This window comes from Thunnus thynnus, chromosome 7, assembly GCF_963924715.1.
Source record: "Thunnus thynnus chromosome 7, fThuThy2.1, whole genome shotgun sequence".
Lineage (NCBI taxonomy): Eukaryota > Metazoa > Chordata > Actinopteri > Scombriformes > Scombridae > Thunnus > Thunnus thynnus.
Genome location: NC_089523.1, coordinates 15,723,896 through 15,748,106, shown reverse-complemented (window position 1 = coordinate 15,748,106; position 24,211 = coordinate 15,723,896). Strand labels below are relative to the sequence as shown.

At 38.8% G+C, this 24,211-nt stretch overlaps 2 protein-coding genes across 5 annotated transcripts in view; one reads left to right on the top strand and one right to left on the bottom strand.

The window, feature by feature from the left end:
• The first annotated feature begins 48 nt into the window (after positions 1–48).
• On the top strand, positions 49–6,150 carry msantd4 (Myb/SANT-like DNA-binding domain containing 4 with coiled-coils). 2 transcript variants are annotated; one of them, XM_067594570.1, is made up of 6 exons: positions 49–142; positions 782–851; positions 1,436–1,543; positions 3,294–3,389; positions 3,499–3,798; positions 4,683–6,150. In XM_067594570.1, exons 2-6 carry the CDS (start codon positions 810–812, stop codon positions 5,445–5,447), a joined length of 1,311 nt encoding a protein of 436 aa, XP_067450671.1. In that variant the 5' UTR covers positions 49–142; positions 782–809; the 3' UTR covers positions 5,448–6,150. The 2 variants fall into 2 exon arrangements, with proteins under 2 accessions (XP_067450671.1, XP_067450670.1); XM_067594569.1 differs by having other exon boundaries at positions 1,421–1,543.
• Positions 6,151–18,640: 12,490 nt separating this feature from the next.
• The window catches only part of gria4a (glutamate receptor, ionotropic, AMPA 4a), a 107,276-nt gene continuing 101,705 nt past the window's right edge, over positions 18,641–24,211 (bottom strand). For 2 of the 3 annotated variants that reach the window (XM_067594568.1, XM_067594564.1), the window contains exon 18: positions 18,641–22,228. In XM_067594568.1, coding sequence (XP_067450669.1) covers positions 22,064–22,228 — 165 coding nt within the window. In that variant the 3' untranslated portion in view covers positions 18,641–22,063. The remainder of the gene's footprint in view (positions 22,229–24,211) is intronic. The other variant, XM_067594565.1, reaches the window with a different exon arrangement.

Below are 24,211 nucleotides of genomic sequence, written 5' to 3'. Positions count from 1 at the left end.
TTTCGAGATATCCTGTCTCTTAAGATTCGTATTAACAGCTTGATTATTGTATTCTTCCGTTTTCGAGTCGAGCGTGAACGCAGCATTATAAAATTGCATCGCTACTACGTTGTTTTGATTGCGGCAGGCTGAGATGGCAAAGGTGAGTAATTCAACCAATATATATTCTAGATAATATAATTTTGGGGATGGTAGTGAGAAGAATTAATGCAGAAAACATTGTTAATGGAATTAGGCGAAATTGTGTTTATCTGGAAAAAAAAATACTCATAGCATAGGTACTCTACATTTGGCAACGAAAAACACGTTATTTTAACTAGAAATATTTGTCAACCTCTGTATATTTAACATTGTAGACCAATGGAAGAAACGCACAATGATAAAAAATATCGAAACAATACACAGAAACACATTTGATTACTTTGAATTTATGATCTATTCGGAGTGAATTAAGAGATGTAATGCTTTATATAACTGTTGCACAACCGGTTTATTAACGTGCTGTAGAGGAAATGCAGTGTTATTTCAAATGTGTAAATTAGCATTTTTTGCATGTTTACATCTTGTATTTTATACTGATGTTCATTAATCGTCTCTGTCCTTATCAAATAAACAAATAAATAAATTAAATAACTGTCAGCATCCAATTAATCTGCATTTCTTGTTGACTGACAAATATTTAAGTGAGTGAGAGATCCTTTAATCAGAATGTGACACAATGACACATCTTTAATCCTCCACTGTGATCCAATAAGACTGCTACTCTTTGCTTTACCTATAGGAAATCTGCAGAGCCATTTGTCCCTGTGATGTTCTTCTTACCTGGCAGCCGTCCAGCACAGGAGATAGAGGTAGAAAAATCCAACAAGACTTGTGATAATAATATAACATCAAATCGGTTTCTCATCAAGGCAAGACGTGACCCTTCCCCAGCCTACTCGGTGTGACCTCTTCAACTAAACACACGTCTTTCTATTTGATGACTCTGAGTCTCACATGTCGCCACATAGATCCAGCCTCTAGTCTAACAACTAGGATCAGTCGCCCAGGTGGGAAACTTGACAAGGACTGGTGGAGCCACAGAGGAATTCCTCCCTCATGAAAAACTCTTTTGAAGGAAAGCTTCACAGCCAGACTCTGTTGCGCATGGACCAACCTTTACAACAAACACCTACGCTCTCCATCTGAGGAGACCCGCCTTTCATCTGACCTGTGATCTCTCTTTGTACCCCTGTTTCCATTTTCCCTCTCTCTTCTGATACATTCCTCTTTTATTTTTTTTGCCGATTTCTCCTTCCATAACTACTTGGTTTCCTCTGTCTTCTCTTCATCTACTGTTTTTTCTCCCTCCACTACTCTCTCCTTGTCTCTGATTCTCTTCTCTGTGTTTCTGGGGTTCTGTCCCCTCCTCGCTGCCAAGCTGGATTTCCTGCAGGTGAAGCATCTGAAGAGGAAGAGGAAGAGTAACTACAGTGTGAGAGAGACGCAGACTCTCATCAGGGAGATCCACAAGAGAAAGGACGTGTTGTTCTCCAGACAGCAGGTGTAGATCTTCCTCTTCTCTTCTTCTCTTCTTTCTAATCATGCATGATAATGATAATAGTTTGTCTCAGAATATGACAAATACCACAATATTATGTCATCAAAAATGATACATAACCAGTAGTGTAGTGCAAGATATTCTGCATAAAGTACAAACTGTTTTTTGTGCTACTCACACACTCATTCATTGTAAAATAGTGTAGACAAAGCACTTATTTTCTGTGAACTCTGAAGCGTGGGTTGAGTTGGGCAGAAGTCCAGCACGAACCAATTAACTAACGCGTCTGTCCCATCCAATTAGCAGCTTCTTCCATGTCTTTTGTAACCTCTTGTTAGAGGATGGGTTCACAGTTTTTCAAGTCTGGCTTAAAACAACAGTCGTACCCAAATGAACACTGGAATAGTGTTTTTTTGCCATAATCATTCCCCCTGTTTATACTGGCCATTAGAAGATCCCTTCGTAATGCACTTAGAATGTAAGTGAAGGGAGCCAAAATCCACAGGCAAAAATATATTTAAAAGTTTATCTGAAGCTAACATGAAATATCAGCCGTCCAAATTGGTCAAATCAAGTAGATATCTTTCAAAGATACAGTCTTTTTAGTGCCAAAGTCTGTCTTTTTGTTACTACACTAACTATCTCACTAAATGTAGCAGATATCCACTTTTGATATGACTAACTCAGACTGCTGAAGCCTCATATAAGCGTCAGATAAACTTTTAAATGCATTTTTGCACAAAAATGGACACAGTGGGAGAGGATTTTGGCCCCCATCACTCACATTCAAAGTGCATTTCAAAGGGATCTTTTCATAGCCAGTATGAACATGAGGAATGATTTCAGTGAGGAAAACCTCGTTCAGTGTTCATATGAGCATCTGACTGTTAAAGTTTTCATGTCTGTTTTTAGACAGACATGAACAACTGAAAGACCTTTCCTTGAAATGTGTGAAATACGTTTTTCAAACCAGATGTTTAATGTAAGTCTAAATGTGCACTCACTTTGATTGACAGAAAAGCACCATTCAGTGAAATACCATAGAATTTGATAAATATATGTAATATATAAATCAAGTCAAATATATGCATCAGAGGGATTTGATATGATTAACTAACATGCTCCGCAAAAATCAAGTCACAACCAAAAGAGTCAGATAAAGAGTAGGTGTGAGACTGATCAGTCGCTAGGGTTGATATATTGGCTGATATGAGCTGCTGATATATTGGCACCAGCATATGTGTAGGCTCTTCAGTAGCAAGAAATCAAAGTACAGAAATTCCAAAATATGTTTGAAATTATTTAAAAACACACCAGAAGGCATCAACAAAATTAGTTTTCCATTGTGAAATGTCTCAGTATACATGTATATCTTGGTCACAATTCTTTCCTAAAGAAATGTAAGGGATAAACAAAACATGTTTATACCATGTGTTTATGAAAATAATGATCCATGATATATCATTATTAAGTACTGATACTGGTATTGGCCTCAAAAATCCAGTATTAGCTGGGCTATACTGCAGAGGATAGTTCTGTTTTACAGATGTGGCAACTTTGTTATGTCCTATGGAAAAGTGACATTTGCATTATTTTTGCTCTGCATTTCTCACACCACTCTGCAGACTTACAAGAACTTCTTAATTTACCACAACAGCACACTGTCATCAAAAAGCCTTGCTAGAATTGTTAGAGTAAAAAAAGTCTAATTGTTTCTTCTTGTTCTGTTTCTCTCCTCTGTGTTTCTGAACAGAACACGGCCATTAACGAGCTGAAGAGACAGGCATGGGAGGAAGTGGCACGAGGTGTTAATTCACTGGGGGAGGGGGAGCTACGCACTGCTGCTGAGGTTTGTTTTTGTTGAAATCGCACTTTTATATTCCTCTAGTCTTGGTTTCTTGGTGTTCTGTCAGAAAAAATAAAAATGTAGTTCCTTTCCTTTTCCATTCCCTCCGCAGGTGAAGCGCCGTTACCTGGACTGGCGTGCGCTGATGAAGAGAAAACAGCTTCAGGCTGAGCTCTCTCTCACCTCCTCCTCCTCCTCCTCTTTGGCCCTGAAGACGGAGTGTGATCTATCCTCCCCTGAGAATGAGGCGGCCTCTCTGGGATCTGGATGTGACCAGCTGCTAGACCTCTCAGGCTTCCCAAAGGACTGTCACTGCGACTGGCCGGAGCTGGCGGCTCTCGGCGAGCCGAGTGGGCAGGCTGTGATGGCGCCACTGGGCGTGAAGATGGAGGATGATGTCGGTGAATACAGAGTAAGAAACATCAACATGGTGCAACAGTAGAGCCTGTTTGTGCAGATAAAGTCCACTCAAGAAGAGAACAACAGAAGCTTTGTTGTTACACCACAGGTTCCCTCTATATATCATATTATAGAGTGATTTATATAAATTTGCATATAAATGAGGACAAACAGACTTCATCAAACACATTGTTGCTTTAAGATAGAGAGCTCATTTTAAAGGCACTCATGTTATGAGAAAACAAGCAGCAAGTATTTGCTAATGTCATAATTAGCTTAATTAATGTCCTCATCAACAGAGCTAGCTCTGTTTAATATGTTACAGTGATCATACCAGCACATTATGTTGATCAAGTGGCTCTTGTTAATCCAGTCTTTTGATTGGGCTCATGTAGGTACACACGGTAGAGATTAGAAATTAAGAACACAGTCTCAGTATTAATGAGAGTGTAGTTTCAATTTAAACTTAACATTTGAATAGTTTTTGTGATTGAATTAAGAGCTACTTTCCTGTGATATCTGTCAGTTTATTACAATCTTCCACAAAAATTCCACTTTATTTCTTAACAATGTTACTAAACTATCCAGTCTATTCAAATCTTGTCTCATTACAGTGGTAATAGAACAACAAATAGCAAGTTTTGTGTGTCAGACCAGATCATTGTGTTTCATTACATGATCAGCTGACCACATGAAAACATTAGTTAGAGTCTTGTTTTTGGGTGTAAATAATTTAGGAAACTGACCTAACCACCTTAAAATGACTCAAAACCCCAATAAACACACATTAAAAGCTCAAAACTGCCCAACATTTCTTTTTATTGATAAATCTTTGTAATTTTTCTTTTCTGGATTATGCGTTGCTACGTATTTAATGACGCGCCTCTCTCGCTCTAGCTGGATGGCGATGGTGACGTGGGAGATGGAGATGAGGAATTAGATGAAGATGATATTCCCTCCCTCCTCAGCGACATCGAGTCACGTAGCGAGGGCCACATCGCTGATGTCTACTCCCACAATGACTTGGTGATGCTCAGCTCCTCTAAAGCTCCGACCTCCACCACCAGCCGAGACTTGCCATTGGCTGGTGGCCTGATGGGGACACCGACTCATGCTCTGGGTGGACTATCCAGTCACGAGAACATGGGAGCCGGGTTTCTGGTTGCTGTTGAAAAACAGCGTCTGGAGCTGGAGAAACAGCGCCTGGCTGTTGAAACTGAACGCCTGGTAGTGGAGAAAGAGCGGCTGGTGGTGGAGAAGGAGCGACTCCGTCAGATGGAGGTAGAGCGGGAGCGGCTGCAGCTGGAGAGAGAGAGGTTACAGGTGGAGAGGGAGAGACTGAGGCTTGTGCTCCTCAGCCAATCGGAGCATGTCGACTCCTCTTTTAACCTGCCACCACAACAAGGCCCACCCTCGTCCTCTACGTCGTCTTTATCCTCCGCTCATGATGGACAGAGGGAGAGAGAGAAGCAAGGTAAAGGGTCGATGCCAGTGGTGGATCTGGAGACGGAGCGGATAAAACTGGAGAAGGAGAGACTGCAGCTGGAGAAAGAGAGACTGCAGTTTTTCAGATTTGAGGCAGGGAGACTGCAGATCGAAAGAGAGCGCCTTCAAGTGGAAAAAGAAAGAATGCAGCTGCACAAGGATCATCAGGGCCACTGAGAGAAAATGAGAAGAGAGAGAGAGAGAGAGAGAAGGAGGAGAATCAGTTAGTCAAGACCATAGCTTCATGGCTACATGGGAAGCATTCAATTTTCACCAGCTTCCATTGTTCTTTTAATACTGAGCAAACACAGAACATGTGGATTTACATCAGCAGCTGTTCCCTGAGCAGCAGATATTCCTCAAGTTTCATCAGAATTTGACCAAGGAGAAGACTTGATATGAAGGGCTGGCATATTGATGACTATCATGATAAAGCAGTGCCTTATGATGCCTTTATAAAAAAAAATGTGGCAGGACAGAAAAGATTCCCTGATAATAAAATTTTGGTTTTGTTTGGCATTTGTTTGATTAGCACACATAAACAGCTGGCTAGCCCTGAAAATATATTTGACTCATAAAATAAATAATAAAAATAGTAAAAACATAAATGCAGGAATAGCAATGCAACACATACAGTATGTAAAGAAAATGTAAAAAATAAAAAAATGGGATCATGATGTCTTATTCTGCGTTTATGCACCAAATCAGTGCCAATTAATCTACAGCATGGGTGCTTGCTTTTAAGATTTAACATTGAAAAAAACCAAACTGTCATTTTTTTTATGCTATTTATATGTCTTGCTGTCTGGTGCTTGTGTTACAATGATCATGATTTGTGTTAACAGAGCCATATGTGGTGAGCATGTGGGAAAAAATAAAGTGTGCAAAGTGAAATATTCCTGTATGACTATGTTTTCAATGTAGGGGTTACTACACTTGGAAATTAATATTATGCACTCGTAAGACTGAAAGGGGCATCACCTCTATTAATGAATTAATTAGGAGGAAAATTATTTACATCAAATGAATCAATGAGTCTTATATCTGAAAGTAGTGAACTCTGAATACAGGGAGCTTCATCTCTGTTGTAAAGGAATACACAAATACAATCTGGTGATAAATCAAGATATTTATTGAGCTACCAAGGAATAGGGAAGAATAGGGAACACTAAGAATATATACATATATACAACTAGAGTGGATGAATGCAGGAATGAATAGGTAAATTAATTTAACAAGTTGTCAGCATCAACTCTCAACCAGAACACTTGGAGGATGGTTAGTTCCTACCGTCTCTTGATGGAGGGCTGATGATGAGATGAACTCCCCGGACAGTGCAGCATGGTGACGCAGATTCTGTGATCTTCGGGGGGGCTGAGGTGACAGCCAGATGAGAACTGCTTTGGTTCAGTGGGGCACTTTGGTTCCCAGGAGAGTGAATCCAATGCTAGACAGTCTCAAACAAGCCACACAGCAAACACACAGCAGGGCTGTGTGTTCCAGTCTTGGTGCGTTCAAAGGCAGGCTGGAGAGTTGAAGTTGAAGTCTTGACAAGTCTAACAAAAAAGTTTAACTGCATGATAAAAATAGGAGATTACAAAAATAATAGATTAATCATATGGCAAACGGCGTGCAATGGCTAATGGTACTTGGTCTGTGGCTTTAGGCGTCTTTTCAGTCTTTCTTCTTAGTTGAAAGTTTCTTTTCTGGAGCTCTCAGCCAGAGTAAAAAGGGACAATGCCTGAAACGCAATGAACGGGCCATCACGACAAAGCTGTGTGATAAAAAGGGAGAAGCAGAAGAAGCAGCCAGTAAGCACCAGCCAAAAGTTGTAAAATTTTTTATAGTCAAGGAGGCTTGTTTTGAAAGAAATAGGATCCTTGGTGCTCTTTTGGATTACTAATTAATAACTTTGTGTGGAGAGAGAGCTGGCCTTTAACTAAAAGGGAAATCATTTTATTTTAATCCTATATGTGCTTGCAATTGGATACTCATTCATTTCTGTTGTCAGTGTTAACCAAATAAATACAGAATAAAACCTATACCTTCATTTTTAGGGGGAGATCTAGAGAAATATTCACAGGGTAGCATAAGGGTGGCATGGAGACTTTAGGGGATGGCAGAAATATATCTATATATATATATATCTATATATATCTATATATATCTATATATCTTTATCTATCTATCTATCTATCTATCTATCTATCTATCTATCTATCTATCTATATATATATATATATATATATATATATATATATATATATATATATATGTTGATTTAATTGCAAACAATTGACATACAATAGATCAATACTTGCCTGGAAAAGCCCCCAAATGAAGATATTTGAACTCAAATCATTACGTTATTGTGGCACATGAGTAAAGCATTGAATAGAAATATGAGGTGGCATTAGAAATCAATAAATTGTTGTTTTGTTTTGTTTTTTTCCAAATACATGTCTTTTGTTCATCTTTGTGGTGTTCTCCTTCTTCCACCTCGTCACCTCTCTGGTCATCTTTGCCTTCCACCTTTTCACTTCCCTGTTGCTCTTTCTATCACCAGTTCTCCTGATGTATCTCTCTGCTCATTGGTTGGTGTCCTCTTTGGTAAAAAACAAAAAACAAAAACTGGTGTTGTCACCCCTCCTCTTCATTTTATACAAGTGTCTCCCACAAGATTCAGAGTAACTTAATGTTTTTCCTTTAATAATCATCATTATTAATAACGGTGTACAACTTAACACTGAATGTTGCGGAAAGTTTGAGTGAATGTGTGTTTGTTGTTTTTCACTTGCTGTCTGTTTCAACCTCCTGCAGCCCCCCAATGTTTCCCAACAGATTTCTGAAATAAGATTCAAAATGATCAGTAATGTCAATGCAAACTTTCTTTAAGGCTTTAAATTGGCTCCTAGGCAGAGACCTACATATAAAGATGATATTCACCAGTTGTGTCACTTATATTCTCTGAAGCCACACAGTGTTGTTAATGATCCAAGATATCCTATCCAATGTTTATCCAGTAATGTTGATTAAACAGCAAAACTCCTTTTCTCTGAGCTTCAATTTGAAAATGTGGTAAAAGTGCAACCTCTCAGGTAAGATTTGAATGAACTGTCAATGCATTGCTGACTAATGTAGCTTTTTGTTTGGAGCTTGGAGCAAATGATTTTAATGCTTTTTATGCTAGGTGCTTTTGTATGTTGCACTTGCATGGCTGATCTCAAGTTTGGACATTTGTCTGCAGAATGAGCAGTTTCAAAGATGTTGGTAGCTGCAGACACTCATAAGCACCAGTGAATATTTGGGTTTAGTCAGGTTTAATCTGTCCCTCACACAATAAAAAATAAGTTACTATTACTAAACAAAACATGCTTTTAAACAAAACAACCCCGCCACTATCCATCTGCAGCTGTTGTGTATTTCTACCAGTGGAAGTTGGCAACCCTATACACGCATTAACCAGGTCATGTTGACCTGGAGTGGGAAAGGTTGCACAGAAAGCTGCCAGGGCTGGTAGAAAACTGAGCTGCTGCCTGCTGCAGGGACCAGCATTGCCAGATGGGAAATGTTAAAATATTGTACCAGAGGTTTAAAATGATCGTATTTTGAGGAAAATTATCATACTCAGGAGAACAAATAGGCATAAATGTGTAATTTCAGAAAACACATATTTATTGAGACAAACAACTTTTTGATACTGCATACAAATCTTGCCACATTGTTTAAAAAAAAACATTAAATTGCTGACATAGTTATATGATGCTTGGAAGGGGATAATCTTTTGGAACTCACTGAAAAAAAGTCTCAACATCGAAAACAAAAGCATAGCTATTCAATAAACTTATGGCTATAATAGTAAACTATAACAACATGAGGTGTAACCTGTTCAGCATTTAACTTACATGGAAATTAAATAAATAACACGGTTACCTTATCAGCTCATGTTCCACATAGCCTACCACTGTACAATCTTCCAATAGGCTACTCCATGTGTCCACTCCATTGGTCTGATGAGCTGAACTTTTCAGCACTCATTTTCTTTATTTTTTTTTTTCACATGGATGCAGCAGTAACCTTCTCTCGAGCACACTCTCGCGGGAGAACGACAGCCATGCTTGTGAGTCACGTTCATCATCACAAGAAGCATGATCTGCTGGAAAGACGTCACATGAGAAGAGATGCGTGAACACATGTAGAATCCAAATTTTACTATCCTGATCGTGTCGGTAAATTAAATAAAATGAGATAGCCTAGACTGATTACAAATACTAATACTGTCACAAAATAATCAAATTATCATACATTATGGGACTTTTGGTATATTGATCGCACATCATACAGAGGGCAAAATTATCGTACAAATATGATAATTGTACATGGCAGGGACAGCTAGCAGCAGGGTATATGGCTCTGGCCCTGTTCATTTTCTAATCTGTAAGAACTAATTAGAAAGGTCTACATGATCTTGGCACTCAAACCATAGCTCAATAATACACTTACACTGGTTAATATCAAATACACTCATGTGGTACTATGTAAATTAACAGATTTTGAAGCAGAATTTGAATTTCCCATAATATCATTAATGACATTGTTCTGAAACACAATAAAGGTTCTGGCATCTGGTATCTGAAGGTGTCTGAAAAGAAAAACAAAGTCATGAATTCCAACTGTCCATTTTCCCTTATTTGTGGCTGGGAAAGGCTGGGTTTTTAATTCTATTCAATGTCTTTGACAATGTCTGTCCACTGATATCCTTCATGCCTTTAGGTCAGAGGTCACTGGGTCTGTGTGTGTGTGCTCCTGCACCTACACAGACAGACTGTTAGACCAAAAGAATTCAAAATGTTTTTGAAAGAATATTAGCTTCCTCTTATATTCCTAGGTTCGTCCCCATATCACACAACTCTTCTCCAATATGTTCTTCTTGTAATGCATTATAAATGTATCATGTGATATCATATATACATATTGGTGATGCTCAGATCGCAGTTATATCTGTGGGCACTTCGGTTAATCTTTGGATTGGGCGAGCCGAATCATAAAAATTAACATTCTGAATAATAGCAGATGGGTTGTGGGTGGGTGAAATAATACATAATTAATGAGAAAAATATTAATTACATTCTCTAAAATGTGAACATATTTTAAGCTTTGTTTTTTTTGTCAGGCACGAATTAGCAGACTAGACTCTCATTGCGGGATCCATTTGTCTTAAGCAGCAATGGAGGCAAAAAAGACAGTGGGAGAGCTGCAGGCAGACAGAGGCAGCATACACTAATGTTACCATATTTGACAAGGCACACACACAACCATATTCTCCTGCCACATACACGACTGCACACACATACGGAGAAGAAGGGGAGATGGGTGCGCAAACACACACACACACACACAAATGCACACTGGAAAGACAGCCCTCAAGTGCAGATGTGTGGATAAACAAGAGGGGTCCAACTGCAGACCTCCCTCTTGAGGCCCCTAGCTCTGTCAGCCAATGGGGTTTGAACATGAGTAGTAGGGTTTTGTTGAATGAAGTACGGACACTTTCACTAATTTCACTTTAGCGGTCCACCAAAATCTGTTTCTGAACAAATTTGCGTAAATTTGGGCACAGCCGTAATTTAGACGCGTAAACTTATTGGTTAACTATTATTTTTTGTTTTCTTTGCCCCCAGACTTTCCAACTGTGGTCACACTCGCTGACATGCTTTCCTTTCAGTGTAGCTCCAGAGAGAGACATGCACGTGTGGGAAACATGAGCAGAAAAGCTGTGATAGTTTGACACATTGTTTATGGGACTCTGTGTGCAAAAGAGGCTTCGCATTTGTGTGATAAGAAGTGATTTTGTGCAGCCTGAGGCAGGATCAGTGCAAACGGGGAGGATGAAGGGATCTGTCAGCTGCAGGGTTTTCAGCCCTTCACATTGGCTGGTTGTGCTGAACTCTGCAGGTTGTTCCCATTTTGTAAAATCAAAGTGAATTTGATCATTAACTGGTTCCTTCCTGCTGCTGTTTAGGTCTCATAGAGGAACATCAGGCCTGACAGAAATATGTGTGTCTCCAGAGAAAAACAAATGTTTGTGTCAGAGGTGCCAGAAAACATCAATCAGCTCCTGAGATAAATGTTATTTTATCTCTGCAAATGACAAATTGAGGACAAAATGATTTATGATTTATTTCCAGTCTTAATCCTTAATTTGAATGAAACCACTTTACATATTTAACTACTACTAAAACTTAAATTCTACCTAATTTTCCTCTTAAAAATAATTTCCATCATTGTAGGGTAGAGCTTTTTTTGGGTGTGACCGCATGGAGATTTTGGATGCCTCTTGCTGGAATTATTGCCCTAATCTCCTGAAATTATACAGTACCTGCATGAGAGGGGTGTGAGGTTCTGCAATACATCCTCCGACCAGCAGGGTATGATAACACCTGCATCAGAGAGGCCTGAGGGGAGAGGTCTGAGGAGGGAGGTTTGAGGTGCTGCAGTTGGACCCTCATGGGATAAACACACACATACAAACACACATATACACTCATACTCTGACGTGTGCTTAGGGCAGGAATGACAAACACAGCGATGTCAACAGGAAATACCTGATATCCCACTGAGAAATAATTATAATGTGTGTGCGGGTCTCTAAATATGAGAAAATAATTTGTTCGGGCGGGTGGCAGTTGGATGATTTATGCGTACATCTGACTTGGATGACATCAGAGCTGATCTGTGCATCATTAAGACGTGTATTTATACTTTTTGAAAACGATTTCTTATTTGGTCTCATTTTTTTTTTAGATGATGTGTGTGCTGTTTGTAAATAAAGTTTGTTGAGGAGAAGAATTGTGACTTTCAGACAAATTTTGTCACACAGAGTTCAGTGAAAGCTGTGTTAGATATTCAAGTTTTATTGCTTTTGACAACCAGCCTTTGTGGTCTCCCTCATGCCTTTATGCTCTTAGAATTGTCTTTGAAGAATAATATTTAAAGAAAATGAGAAGATATTTCTAAATCTTACTTTTGTCTCATCTGTATTGATGCTCCCAGGAAGCCCATCAGGGAATCCAGATCATTGCGGGATAATAAGAAGAGACAGGCGTTAAAAATCACTTTGAAAGCAAAACACCAACCCTGCCTCCCTAAAGAGTTGACTTTTTAGGATTTCGGCAAAACTGATGCAACCCAGTGACACTCCCGCTTTATTATCATTATTATTTTTGCATTTGACGTTTAAAATGTTTATCAGTAGCATGAAAGCACAGCCAAACCGCAAAACTGGACCACACACTCTAAACAGAGACAATAATGGTGGCAAGTTCCCGATGTATAAATCCATAAGTGAGCTTTCTTAAACTCTAAGATCACCTGAGCTCCTACAGATCCCAAACACACACACTCACAGGCAGGGACTCAAGGCAGGCAGATCAAATCGCAAAGACTCATTTATTTTTTCATCTGAAGGTTATTTTGTTGTCTTCCTGTGAGATGAAAGCTTATATAAAAGGCAGTTCTTTAGCTCTGTCTGGATTTAGAACTGGTGTGAAAATCCACTGTACTATTATGAAAAGGTTCCTCAGCACTGGAGGCATGCAGTGACTTAAGTGACTAATGTGTGGGAAAAGAACTGCAATATTTCATCGGTGATACTGTATCAATTTTTATATTTAAATCCACAATTATAACAGCCTACTTTACCAATTAGTCAAGTATAGTATCATATAGGGTAATCCAAATACCAAATCAGGTTTAGCCCCATCTGCGCTGTATTACAGCTCAGAGTGCTTCAAGGTGAGAGTGAAAAATAAAAAACATAAAGGGTTGTTAGAGAACCAGATGTCAAAATACAGTATACTAGTCTGAAATGTCCACAGACTGACACCCTCAGATCATCTGACAGATCAGGATATAAAAGCCAAAAGCTGCCTGCTCATAGGTCACAGATCTCACTGTGGGTACAGCTCAAAGGTCTGCACCCAAGGATTTGAGGGGGCTTTGAGGGCAAATACCTTAAAAGCATGTCTGACATTTAGTATATCCAGGTGTTTTGAGTCTGTGAAGATTCTCAGTCATCCAGGTGGTTATCCAAGGAGAGCTGAATTGACTGTTACCCTCGATTCAACTCTCCTTGGACAGGTGTTTCGAGGTTTAAAAAACAGTGGATGGACCTAACAGATGATTTTAGGTCTTTGTAAACAGACTTGCTGCTGAATTTTGAACAAACTGCAGTTCATTTGGAGCTTTAACAGTTTAGATTGAAGAAGGTCTTGGTAATGGGCTTCATTGTTTGGGATCAAATCCAAAACGCATGTCTACATTTTATATTAGTTTTTTATTACACGTGGGCAATAAGACGTAGTCATCACTACAAATAACACTCAAGAGGATTACATCATTAGGTGACACTGAAACAAATAGCTGTGAGTCATCTGTATAGCACTCAGAATACACTCAACTGCAATATTATTAGGTACACATAGCTAAAATGGAGACTAATGCCAGTATAGCCCTTTAATGAATGAACCTTCATGAAGGTTATACTTTTCATCGTTTGTTTAAACAGTTTGAGGGAGATGTTGTGTGATAGCCCTCCTGCTGTAGCAGGGCCTGTTGTATGTGTTCCCCCTTGTCTGTCTGTGTTGCCTCGCAGGTCCTGGTAGGTGGAGTTCATTAGTGCAACTGGGAACACCTGGCCAATCTCCCAGAAGAATTTAAGACCTGACTGTCCCAGTCCACTCTCTTTCTCCATTCCTCCAGCACCATGTATTTGTCTGGTTGGCTTCAGCCGTGTTGCTAGTTTAGGTTTTACATTATACAACACCCTCCACTCAGCCTGGTTGCCAGAATAAAACGTTGGCATTGTATGTTTCTGCAAACCACAGAAACGTTGAATATCTATGTTTCAACACGTGTAATACATAGCATATTAACATTTCTACAAAATGTATCATATCAACATTTCCAAAATACGTATCATCTCAACATTTCTAAAGTGACGTAGTTCACATGCGATCTATATGAGCTGACTTTCATATTAGGAGGAGGAGGGGTTGATGGATGGTTAGTAAGTTTCTTGGCAGCAAGTTGGAGATCAGCAGAGAGCTGTTTTTCTGGTGACAAAACCAGGTGTTTTTAGTGAGACTTTTTTATTTTATTTTAACCCAAACCATGATCTTTCCCTAACCCTAACCAAGTGGTCTTTATGCCTAAACCCAACCAGACCTTAACAACAGCGTTGTCACACCATAAAACATCATTATTCAAAGGGGTGAAATGTTAATATGCTATGTTTGTAGAAATGTTGATATGATATTACATGTGTTGAAACGTGATGATTGGGTTGCTCAACTCATCACTCAACCACTCATCACTCAACCACACACACTGATAACACTGATTAACACACATCATAACTTTAGCATGTTTTTGCATTATTTTATTTTAAGTAATAAACTTGTACACCTTTCAGTATAAACCGTGTATTTTTTTTGTCATAGCTGATGAGCTGACAGTTGATTTAACTTTATGGTCATTTTGGGGCCAGCAGTTTGTGGTGCTGTTGATTTTTATGGCGATACACTAAAAGGTGTTTGGTCCACCCTCATTGGGGTGGATCAGGCGGTAACTACCATGGCTTGAGACTGATGCCAATGTGGAACTACCTAAAGTGCAATGCCACTGATGGCTGCTAGATTCTGGCTCAAATTGACTGACATTCAAAAAGCATCTGGTGTGCTGGTGGTCATTTTGGAAATTATTACCCTATTAATAAGATTTGAAGACTCAACTCCTGCTCTTCCCAGCTCCCCGCCTCGCACAGTCAGACTATTGCCGGTAATAATATTTTGGTAAGTTTAATGTCACTTGATCGCGATACCTGTCCTTTCAGCACAATTTAGCTAAAGTAAGCCCAGGTGTGCACTGCTCAGTGTTCCCAGCTCCAAGGTAGCGGGATGTGTTTCCAGAGTGTGAAAGTCAACATCCCATACTCCTTATTTGGAAGACCCTGGCTTCAAACGGAAAAGACGGTACCAATAAGCAGCAACTCTGGTTTTCAAACTGGTTCCAGTGCAAACCAATGGGTGACATCACACCTTGCTGCGTCCATCTTTATAGCCTATACAGTCTATGTGGTGGATATATACACATTTAATCAGGATTCTGGTCTTGTCAAGATACTGTAATAAAACAAATTTCTGGTGAACTTTGTAGAGTTTGAGTTTTTTATTTTTTTTAAGTGTTAGTTAGATCAAAGACCATGAAGGCATGAGGTCCACTTTGTGCAGCAGCTCAGTGTCAGCCACTCCAGATTGGGCCATGTCAGCTGTATATTCTGACACAGAGTGGATGGGCAAGAGACGTTTAAGGTTTTCAGATAACATAAATGTTGTTATCTTCTCTTTGAAATATTCAGCAGACTAATCACATTTAGGAGAGGAAATGATATTGTTGAGGCCATCGGGCATTGGATTTAAGAGGCTGTCAGTAGTTTTATAAAGCACTCTGTGGACGTGCTGCTTTTCAAAAAGTGAACTTTAATTATTTCTTTGCATTAAAGAGAGGGTGACTTGCACTTGCCTTTTTTTAGCTTGACCTGAGCCTGAGAATCAGTGTTCAGTACAATGCTCAATTTACAATTACTTTTAAATATATTGGGATCAGTTTTATTTGATTCATGTTTAATCAAAATTAAAAGGTTTAAGTCACATCTTTCAGATGGAAATAAAAAATGAATAAAAGCCTCATTTATTCCTCATTTAACAAGAAAATTACATATGTATTAATTCAGTCATTAGAATCACAGCTTCATTTATGCATGTGTGTACGGGAGGATATTCATTGTGATATTATGTCTTGTCTGTTTGACCATAGATCTATAGTTAACACATTTCTCAGCAGTCTTGAAATAAATACACCACACAACCAGCAGCAGCAGTAACAACAACACAACAGTAAAGGGATGACTTGCCTGTGTGCACTGAGAGTGTCGGTGCAATTTAATTTCCTATCTGATCTGGAGAGACACCTCAAAGAAAAAAGTGACAGCAGGGGAGGTGGTCATGATAGGAAAAGAGCTGCAGATGAGAAATCGGGGTTTGAGATGGATTCCCTTGTGAGACAGATGCAAAAAAAATTGGAGAAATGAAGTAAGACAGGGGGAGGGAGGATAAAGGGAGGGAGCGGAGGAACGCAGAGTGAGAACAGGGGAGAAAAATGAGGAGGGGCGGGACAGAACAGGAGATAATGCAGAACTGAGAGAGGGAAAGATGGAGGCTGAGAAAGAGGAGATGAAATGAGCCAATGAAAATAAAAAGGTGAAAAGGCTGCTTTCACTCTGCAGTAATGATGAGAGGCAGGCTGACGGTATATGTGTGTGTGCATGTGTGAGCATTTGCACGTGAAGGTGCAAGGTTAAAAGGGTGGCAGGAGAGTCTCAAAATTGTCATTCTGCTTCATCTTTGGGTAAATGGGAAATACTTGTTTGTAATAACCCAGCATGATATGTGTGTGTGTGTGTATGTGTGTGTGTGACAGAGTGAGATGGGAAATAATGGGAAATGCTTGTCAGTGATGGCTCTGCATTAACAGTGTTAGGTCCCCCATGGATTGAAAAAAGGAGCCCAAATGACAAAATCACAGCAGGGAATTTTTAACCCCATAAGTGCTCAGGGCTTCACACACACAGATAAAAATCTCTGGTAAGGCTTAAAAATTCAAATGTTCTTGAAGACATTAAAGCCACTGAGTGATTGATTGGAATTCTGGCTGTGATTGGAATTTGCTTTGTTGTTAAATACCTTACCATAGCTGTGTTGTAATTTCTGAGTCCCCATTGGGTGTGCAACAATAAAAAGGTTCAGCTAGGCTTATGACAAATTTTGAATTTTTCAGGAAAATTTTAACCACACCAGCTTTAGGGATAGCATTGTCGGTTGGTTGATTAGTTCAGACTGAAATATCTCAACAACTATTGGATGGATTGCCAAGTAGTTTTCTGCACACTTATGGTCCTCAGAGGATGACAATAACTTAGTGTTAGACTTACTCTATTGTCTTGCCACCAAGAGGTTGACTTTTGTGGTTTTGAGTGACATATCTTAACAACTATTAGATGAATTGCCACAGACTTTGGTACACACACTAATGTCCACGAATTGGATGAATTTTAATCACTTTAGTGATTCCCTTACTTTTCCTCTAGCACAATCAAAAGGTAAAAACATTTTGGTTCATGACTAAATACCTGCAAACTAATGACATTCCCATCATCAGCTGTAATTTGTGTTTAGTGCTAATTAGCAAATTTGAGCATGCTAATTACTATGTAAACATTATACATGCTAATGAATTATCAGCATGTTCACACTGTTATTTTAGTGTGCCGACATTAGCTAACCTCTGGACTCTTGGTCTTGTTTATTACTGTAAATAAAGTTTTCCATAATTTAATTCAGGCATTATACTGTGCTGTAGTGTGATGTATAGGCACTCCTTTCTCACATTTTACTTGTTTTACAGTCTCCTGTGATACTGTTGATGCTACCAGAGTTTTTGACAGTACTTGTTGGACAAACAAGTCCAAACTTTTTTGCTTTTAAAAGAAATTTCACAAGACTTCCATGACACTAACCCACTACCAGTGATGTCCTGATGTCCTAAAGTGAGGTCAGCCTGGGATCCTTAAACTCCATCTGCATGGAGTTACTATATCTTGGTACGTGATAGTACTTAAATAATAAATGTTTCTTCAAATGACTGTAATAATGATTTATCTCAGTGGGTCATGTTAAGGACAAAACTCTGTTATTGTAGTAGATTTAAGATGACTGGAGGGTATTTCTTTTCTTACAAAATCTAACAACAAATGAATTTATGGTCTGTAAAAGACTATAATTTATTTCTTTAATAGTTCTGGACATCTGTCAAACTGTCTTGAACATCTATGATCACATTTATAACTAACAGATTAGTCAAGCTTGATACCTGCCAATCCTGTCTTTATACCAGTGCCTTGTTGGAAGGGAAAACTTGTAGAATTAGGCTTAGTACAACATTTGGTAGAACAGTTTTATGCCATTAACGGTAAAGAATCTCATATCTTACTGGTTTAATAGGCATTCATATTTACTATTTCCCACATAGTATCACATTTTAGAGATCTTAACCTTTCTACACAGTGAGACAGAGATTTTTACAGCATTTACTTTGTGTGTGCTGTAAAAAAAGTTTGGTGTTTGTGATTGATTTCAAAGGATATCCTGGTATAAGCATTGTATTGTTAAAAAAAACAAAAGAAGAAAAGATGTCAATCCTATACAGTGAATAACATGACTTCTATGATTTGGATAAATAACCACACAGAGAGAACAGGTTCAGCATTGATGTTTTACTAGAAAAAGAAACCAAATGGAAAGAAAGAAACAAAGGAAGAAAGAAACAGAGTGTTAAAGCCAGAGTGTTGACAGCCCAGCAGTCTGCTTTTTGCTGTCTACGCATGAAATCTTATTTGAGGTGGTGAAGAAATAAACAGTATCATGTTCAGTTTAACTGCCTGGTGTGTCTGGTCTGGTGATAGCTAGATCAGCGTTAACTGTCTCTTCAGAAATGTATCCACTGTAGAAATCCATCATTTCTCACATGTAGTGCTGCATTGATTCCCTGGACTGAGAGGAAGTGTTTGGAAAATGTCTATCTTGTTCTTTTCAGCCACAAAAGGGTCGTTTTAATCAGCTGTTTGAGATATTTTTATATTCATGTGTTTGTCTGATGAGATCTACTTGAATACATTTGATGCAGGACTGACGCATGATGATGTACTTTGATGAGTTTAACAAAAATGTGACTTTTTAAAAAAGAGATCAAGAATACTTTTTATGAAACGTTAAAGGTTAGAGCGTAAAAGTTATGTAATATTCAGAATGAAGAAACTCAGATTGTCAATTGGTGTTTTGAGTTCTCGATTAATCTCTATCCCACTATTTTGCAGTGTGTCCAGGAAGAAAATGTCACCGTTTGTCATTGTTGAGATGCACTTTGTACAGAGAGTTCTGTCTTACAGTGGGGACAGGAGGAGAGATGAAAGCAGAAGGGAGGGGAAGACAAAACAAGAGAAGGAACCAGATTTGAGAGGTGGGACAGAGGCAGTCCCACAGAGACAGTAGAATAATAAAAAAAGAGGACAAGGAAGAAAAGGAGAGGTGAGCAGGGCAGAAAACACATACAGTAGCATTCTGTATTATGACACAGTCCCTCTGTAAGTATCACCATCATGCTAAACTTGTATTCTAACAAAAAGACATAAAACAGCACTAATAGAAATATATTTTTCCCTTTCTAATTGTTTCTCAGATATCAATGTGATGTACTATATCCCCTAAGCCAGTGGTGAATGGATGATAGCAGGCTGCCATATAATATATAACAGATTTGAACAATTTTCTGGGATTGATTGCTCTTGCTGAGCACGATGGGTCCAATAATCTCCCCAAAAAGTGCAAACCCCCCTCAGGTAGAACCGGTGTTGGGAATTCAATCTGTAGCTGATTTATGTCTGGATGAGAAGACAAATGACAAAAAGTGCTGAGGCAATATTGAATGCAACACAAATGCTACAGTCCCCCGAAATGTCAGACAGGATTGTTTCACCACAGTACAGTTGTCAGAGCAGCCCATCCTCTCTAGAGGCCTGCATAAAAACGCTCTCATTGCATCAGCTTCAGTGTTGAATACTGGAACCTGCACCAAAAGATTTTGGGGTAAAAACACCAGTAGACGAAGAAAAGCAGTGAATAAACTAATGGTGCATCAGACAGACATGGGACAAAATAAAATCATCAGAACCTCTCATGGTGCTGGAGTGATCACTCTGAGCTGACCCTGTGTATGCAACAATATGTGTGCGTGCGTTTTTCTACTGTACGTGTGTGTCCGTGTCAGTGCCAGATGGACATTCAGTGTTGGGTAGGACACACAGAGACGGTGGCATATTAATACTCTCAAGTTATCAAAAACAGCCATATAACAGAATGTATGCCATGGCCTCTGACAATCAGTGATCAATGTTTTCTATAGCTCTCTATAGACGTATAGATATATATTTATTTGTATTATATATAATATGTAGATTTTATAAAAAAGATTTTATCTTAATTACAAGTAGTGGCATTTTCTTTTATATTCATTATTGCAATGAATTGTTATCTAAGATGATTAAAAAAGACAGGTGAGTTCTGTTTTGCTACGCAGTTATTTACAACAGTTTTAAAAAGCAAGCTTTCTGATATGATACTTTCCCCGGCCACTGGAAAAAGACTGAGGATCTCAAATGACACCCAAACTGACCATTAGATTCATTACTTAGAAAGAAATTGGAAATTGTACGTATAAGTCAAACGAAGCTCGCACAGCATAGACCAGTGGTTCTCAACCTTTTCGACTTATGACCCTTTAAACAAATGGTTCAGTCCTCTGGGCACTCAACTGTAGGCAAATGTGTGAAGAATAATGAGCTCTGATTTGCCTTTTCATTGCGAGGCTGCTCGGATTAATTATTCAAGAGGACTTCGAGTCTGAATGTGTTTCTAAATTTGAAAAGTTTTATCCAAAATATTTTAAACATCATTTTTGCTTTGCTATTTCCCCAATCAGTCACTCTCAAACCTCTGTAAGGTCCCAGTGTTCAGGTTGAGAAGCACCTTTGTTAGGTAGCCATTTGAGATCTGCCCATGTGTTTTATTTTTTCTTTTCACCACTGAATATACAGCTCAAACCTCGACTTTGCCACTTGGCAAAAAAAGTAATCATCAGTTTGCTATTTAGCATTTCTACTGTCATGATGATGTTGATGAAGGACTTTGTTAATTACTACTACTGTTTTTTTTTCTTCTTTTACAAACCCCTGTGTATTCTATGGCCGAGATGAGCCACACATATGTGTTCGAGGTTACTTCTGTTCTATATTGGCTGATTCTCTCACTGGTTTGGGGCGAGAAATCATTCTATATGCGCAGTAAGAAAGCATTTTCATTCAGTTTGAACAGTCCATGGCAAAGTAGAGGGTTTGCACAGACCGAATGTTCAAGCTTACAGTTTTCTGGTCTTCTAAGGGTGATATACCTGGCACTCTTTGCAGGCAAGTTAAGATGACGATGACCACGATGATGATGATGATGGTGAAAACAATGTTTGTCTTAGTAAGGCGTTGTCAAGGGGTGTGGCTGATCGGCCAACGTTGTCCAATGAAGACAGAGCAGGAACAGAGTTGTTTGGTTGTCTCTTTTTGTTGCCATCATCTTTATCACTATCATCATCATGATCAGTTTTGTGGTCGTGTTCACAGCTCGTAGTTCATTTCATGTAAGTCTGTGCTGGCTTTCCTGTCAGTTTGTCGATATCAGGATGGTATCCTCCGAAAAAAAAAAAAATTTTTAAATGAATGCTGCAGGCAAGTGTGATAGTTGTATAGTTGTCCGTTGTTTTTTTTTTTCTCACTGCTCACTCCACCGTTGTAATTCATTTGTCTCTTGTAAAATTAGTCAGTGGCAGCAGGGAAGTGAGATGATGATACGTAGTGTGTGTTTGTGTATTCAAGTGTGTAAAAATGTGTCTGAGTATTGATTTATGTGAATGTGTATTTGAGTTTCTGTAACTATATGCATCTTTGTGTGAATGTGTGTGTGTGTGTGTGTGTGTTTGTGTTGTGCACATGTGTGAGATCGTATGTAAGCACATGTCCTTGTCCAAGTCTGTATGTTTGTGTGTCGTTAAGGCACGGCAGGTGTTTTTGGTTTTCAGGGCAGTCCGGAAGAGACTACTGCAAGGCCGGGGTGTCGGAGGGAGGCGTGGCCAGCATGCACGGCTTTGGGGCAGTCTGGCGTCAGGACGCGGCCATTCTCCCCCACACTTCCTGTGATGGACAGACGGGCCTTGTTTCGCATGGCTTCAGAAAAAGACAGCTATACGAGGAGAGGCGGAGGGGAGGAAGAGGATAAGAGGGGGACAAAGAGGTGGGTCAGGGAGGAGACGGCAGAGTGGAGATTTTGTGTGAATAAAAATCATCTCATGTACATAGAAACTGTACAACAAATGCAAGACTGCATTAAAGACACACACACATGCACAAAACACCCTTATACATGCATGTGCCTATACAAATACCATAAACACAAGTATGCTAACAATAAGAAAGGTCTGAAGGTGCAATCACACATATAGTTGGAACAATTATTTAAAACTTTTTCTTTGTTGTATTTCAGTCTTTTTTTAGTTGTTCTTAGATCTTTATTACTTAATTATAAGAAAAGTAATGCTGAAACACTTTCAATAGATTAGTCAATCATCAAATTAACCAACATTTTGATAACTGATTAATCATTTAAGTCATTTCAAGCAGGAATGCCAAACATTTGCTCTGGTTTCAGTTTCTCAAATATGAGGATTCACTGCTTTTCTCTGTTTTATAGTATTATGGAGGGTTTAAGACTAGCTATTTGAAGACCTCTGTGTTTACATTTTTTCATGCTTTTCTGACATTTTATAGACTGGATGAGTAATTGATCATTAATCAAAAATGTAAAAAGAAAAATGTCTGCAGATTAATGGTTTTGTAAATAAAATGAACATGTTAGTCGAGTGCTTGCTGCAGAGTACATGTTTCACCAAAGCATGAATCATCACTGTGTTTAGAAAAGGCCCAAGGTTTGGGTTTTCACATAATCTCAGGATGCTTATTTGTTATGCATCCAGGTTTGAATGGCATTTCTCTCCCCGTCCAAAACAAACTGAACTACAGGGAGAAATACCGCAGACTTCATTTGAATTAGTTCAAACAGGCGTGGTGTGAATGCACCCCAAACTACATGTTCAAATCTCACTAAAACGCTATCACTGTGCAAATGCTAACACCGTTCTAATAAAGGCAAAAGTAAAGGTAAAAGCAGGCAACAATCAACAAACATGTACAAAGTGGACAAGAAGATTTGGGTAGTAGACATCTGCATTTTAGGTGATCATGCATTTTGGGGGGTTTTAAGTTATCAGAAAAAATCAGGTGAGAATTTAAAAAGGATAGGTTTTGGAAGGTGACTTTGGAAAGACAAAAGGAAAACATAAAGGAGTGATTTTCTTTCAGGGTTTCGGATTTATAAAGAGGGAGTGACTGACTATACTGCTCAGAGTAGGGTGACGCTTCACAGGGACCGGCTACTCCATGATGTTTCAGTAAGAACTGTGCTGCTACTGTTAGATAAAATATCTCTGAGAGACATTTTTTTCAGAGTGACAGCTGTGCATTTTTTTTTTAAAGTAATAAGTTCAAGAGGTGTTGCTTGTGCTGTGATTTTGAAATTTGTTAAAATTCCCCCCATTTATGCTACACTTGCACTGCAGAGGGTATTATACAGAATTAATTTGCCATCCAAAGAAGCTCTGTAAATTATGCAAGGAAAGGAAACATGGTTGGATACTATAGTTTGGCAGGATGGATGTGTTACATTATAGCTTTCTTTTAAAAGAAGCCATGTGACGCTCTGCTTATAAACTACTGGTCTTTATACTAAAGTCTTGGAAAATAAACTTTTTGGGCATATAGATTGGTATAAATAAGCTTTTACGTACTACTTGCCACAACAGTTTACTCTACATTAACAAACAGCCAACAGTGTTTAGTATTACACGGCTGGAAACAGAGGAAAACGTTTTAATGAGTGCTTTCATACTATTAAAAAGTAAAGCACATGGAATAGATAACTCTAAAATTATAGTATCTGGGGTGAGTTTAAGGAAAGATAAAAGAAAGATAAGTACAGTCCAGAGAGTTTGCATAGCAGACTACAGTCACTGTTAACATCGGTGTCATTGCTTTCGAGAGTAATCCAAAATGGACTTCTCTCAAAATGGTTTATCTGTGGTAAACGTTACACCTCATTTAAAGTTTGCAC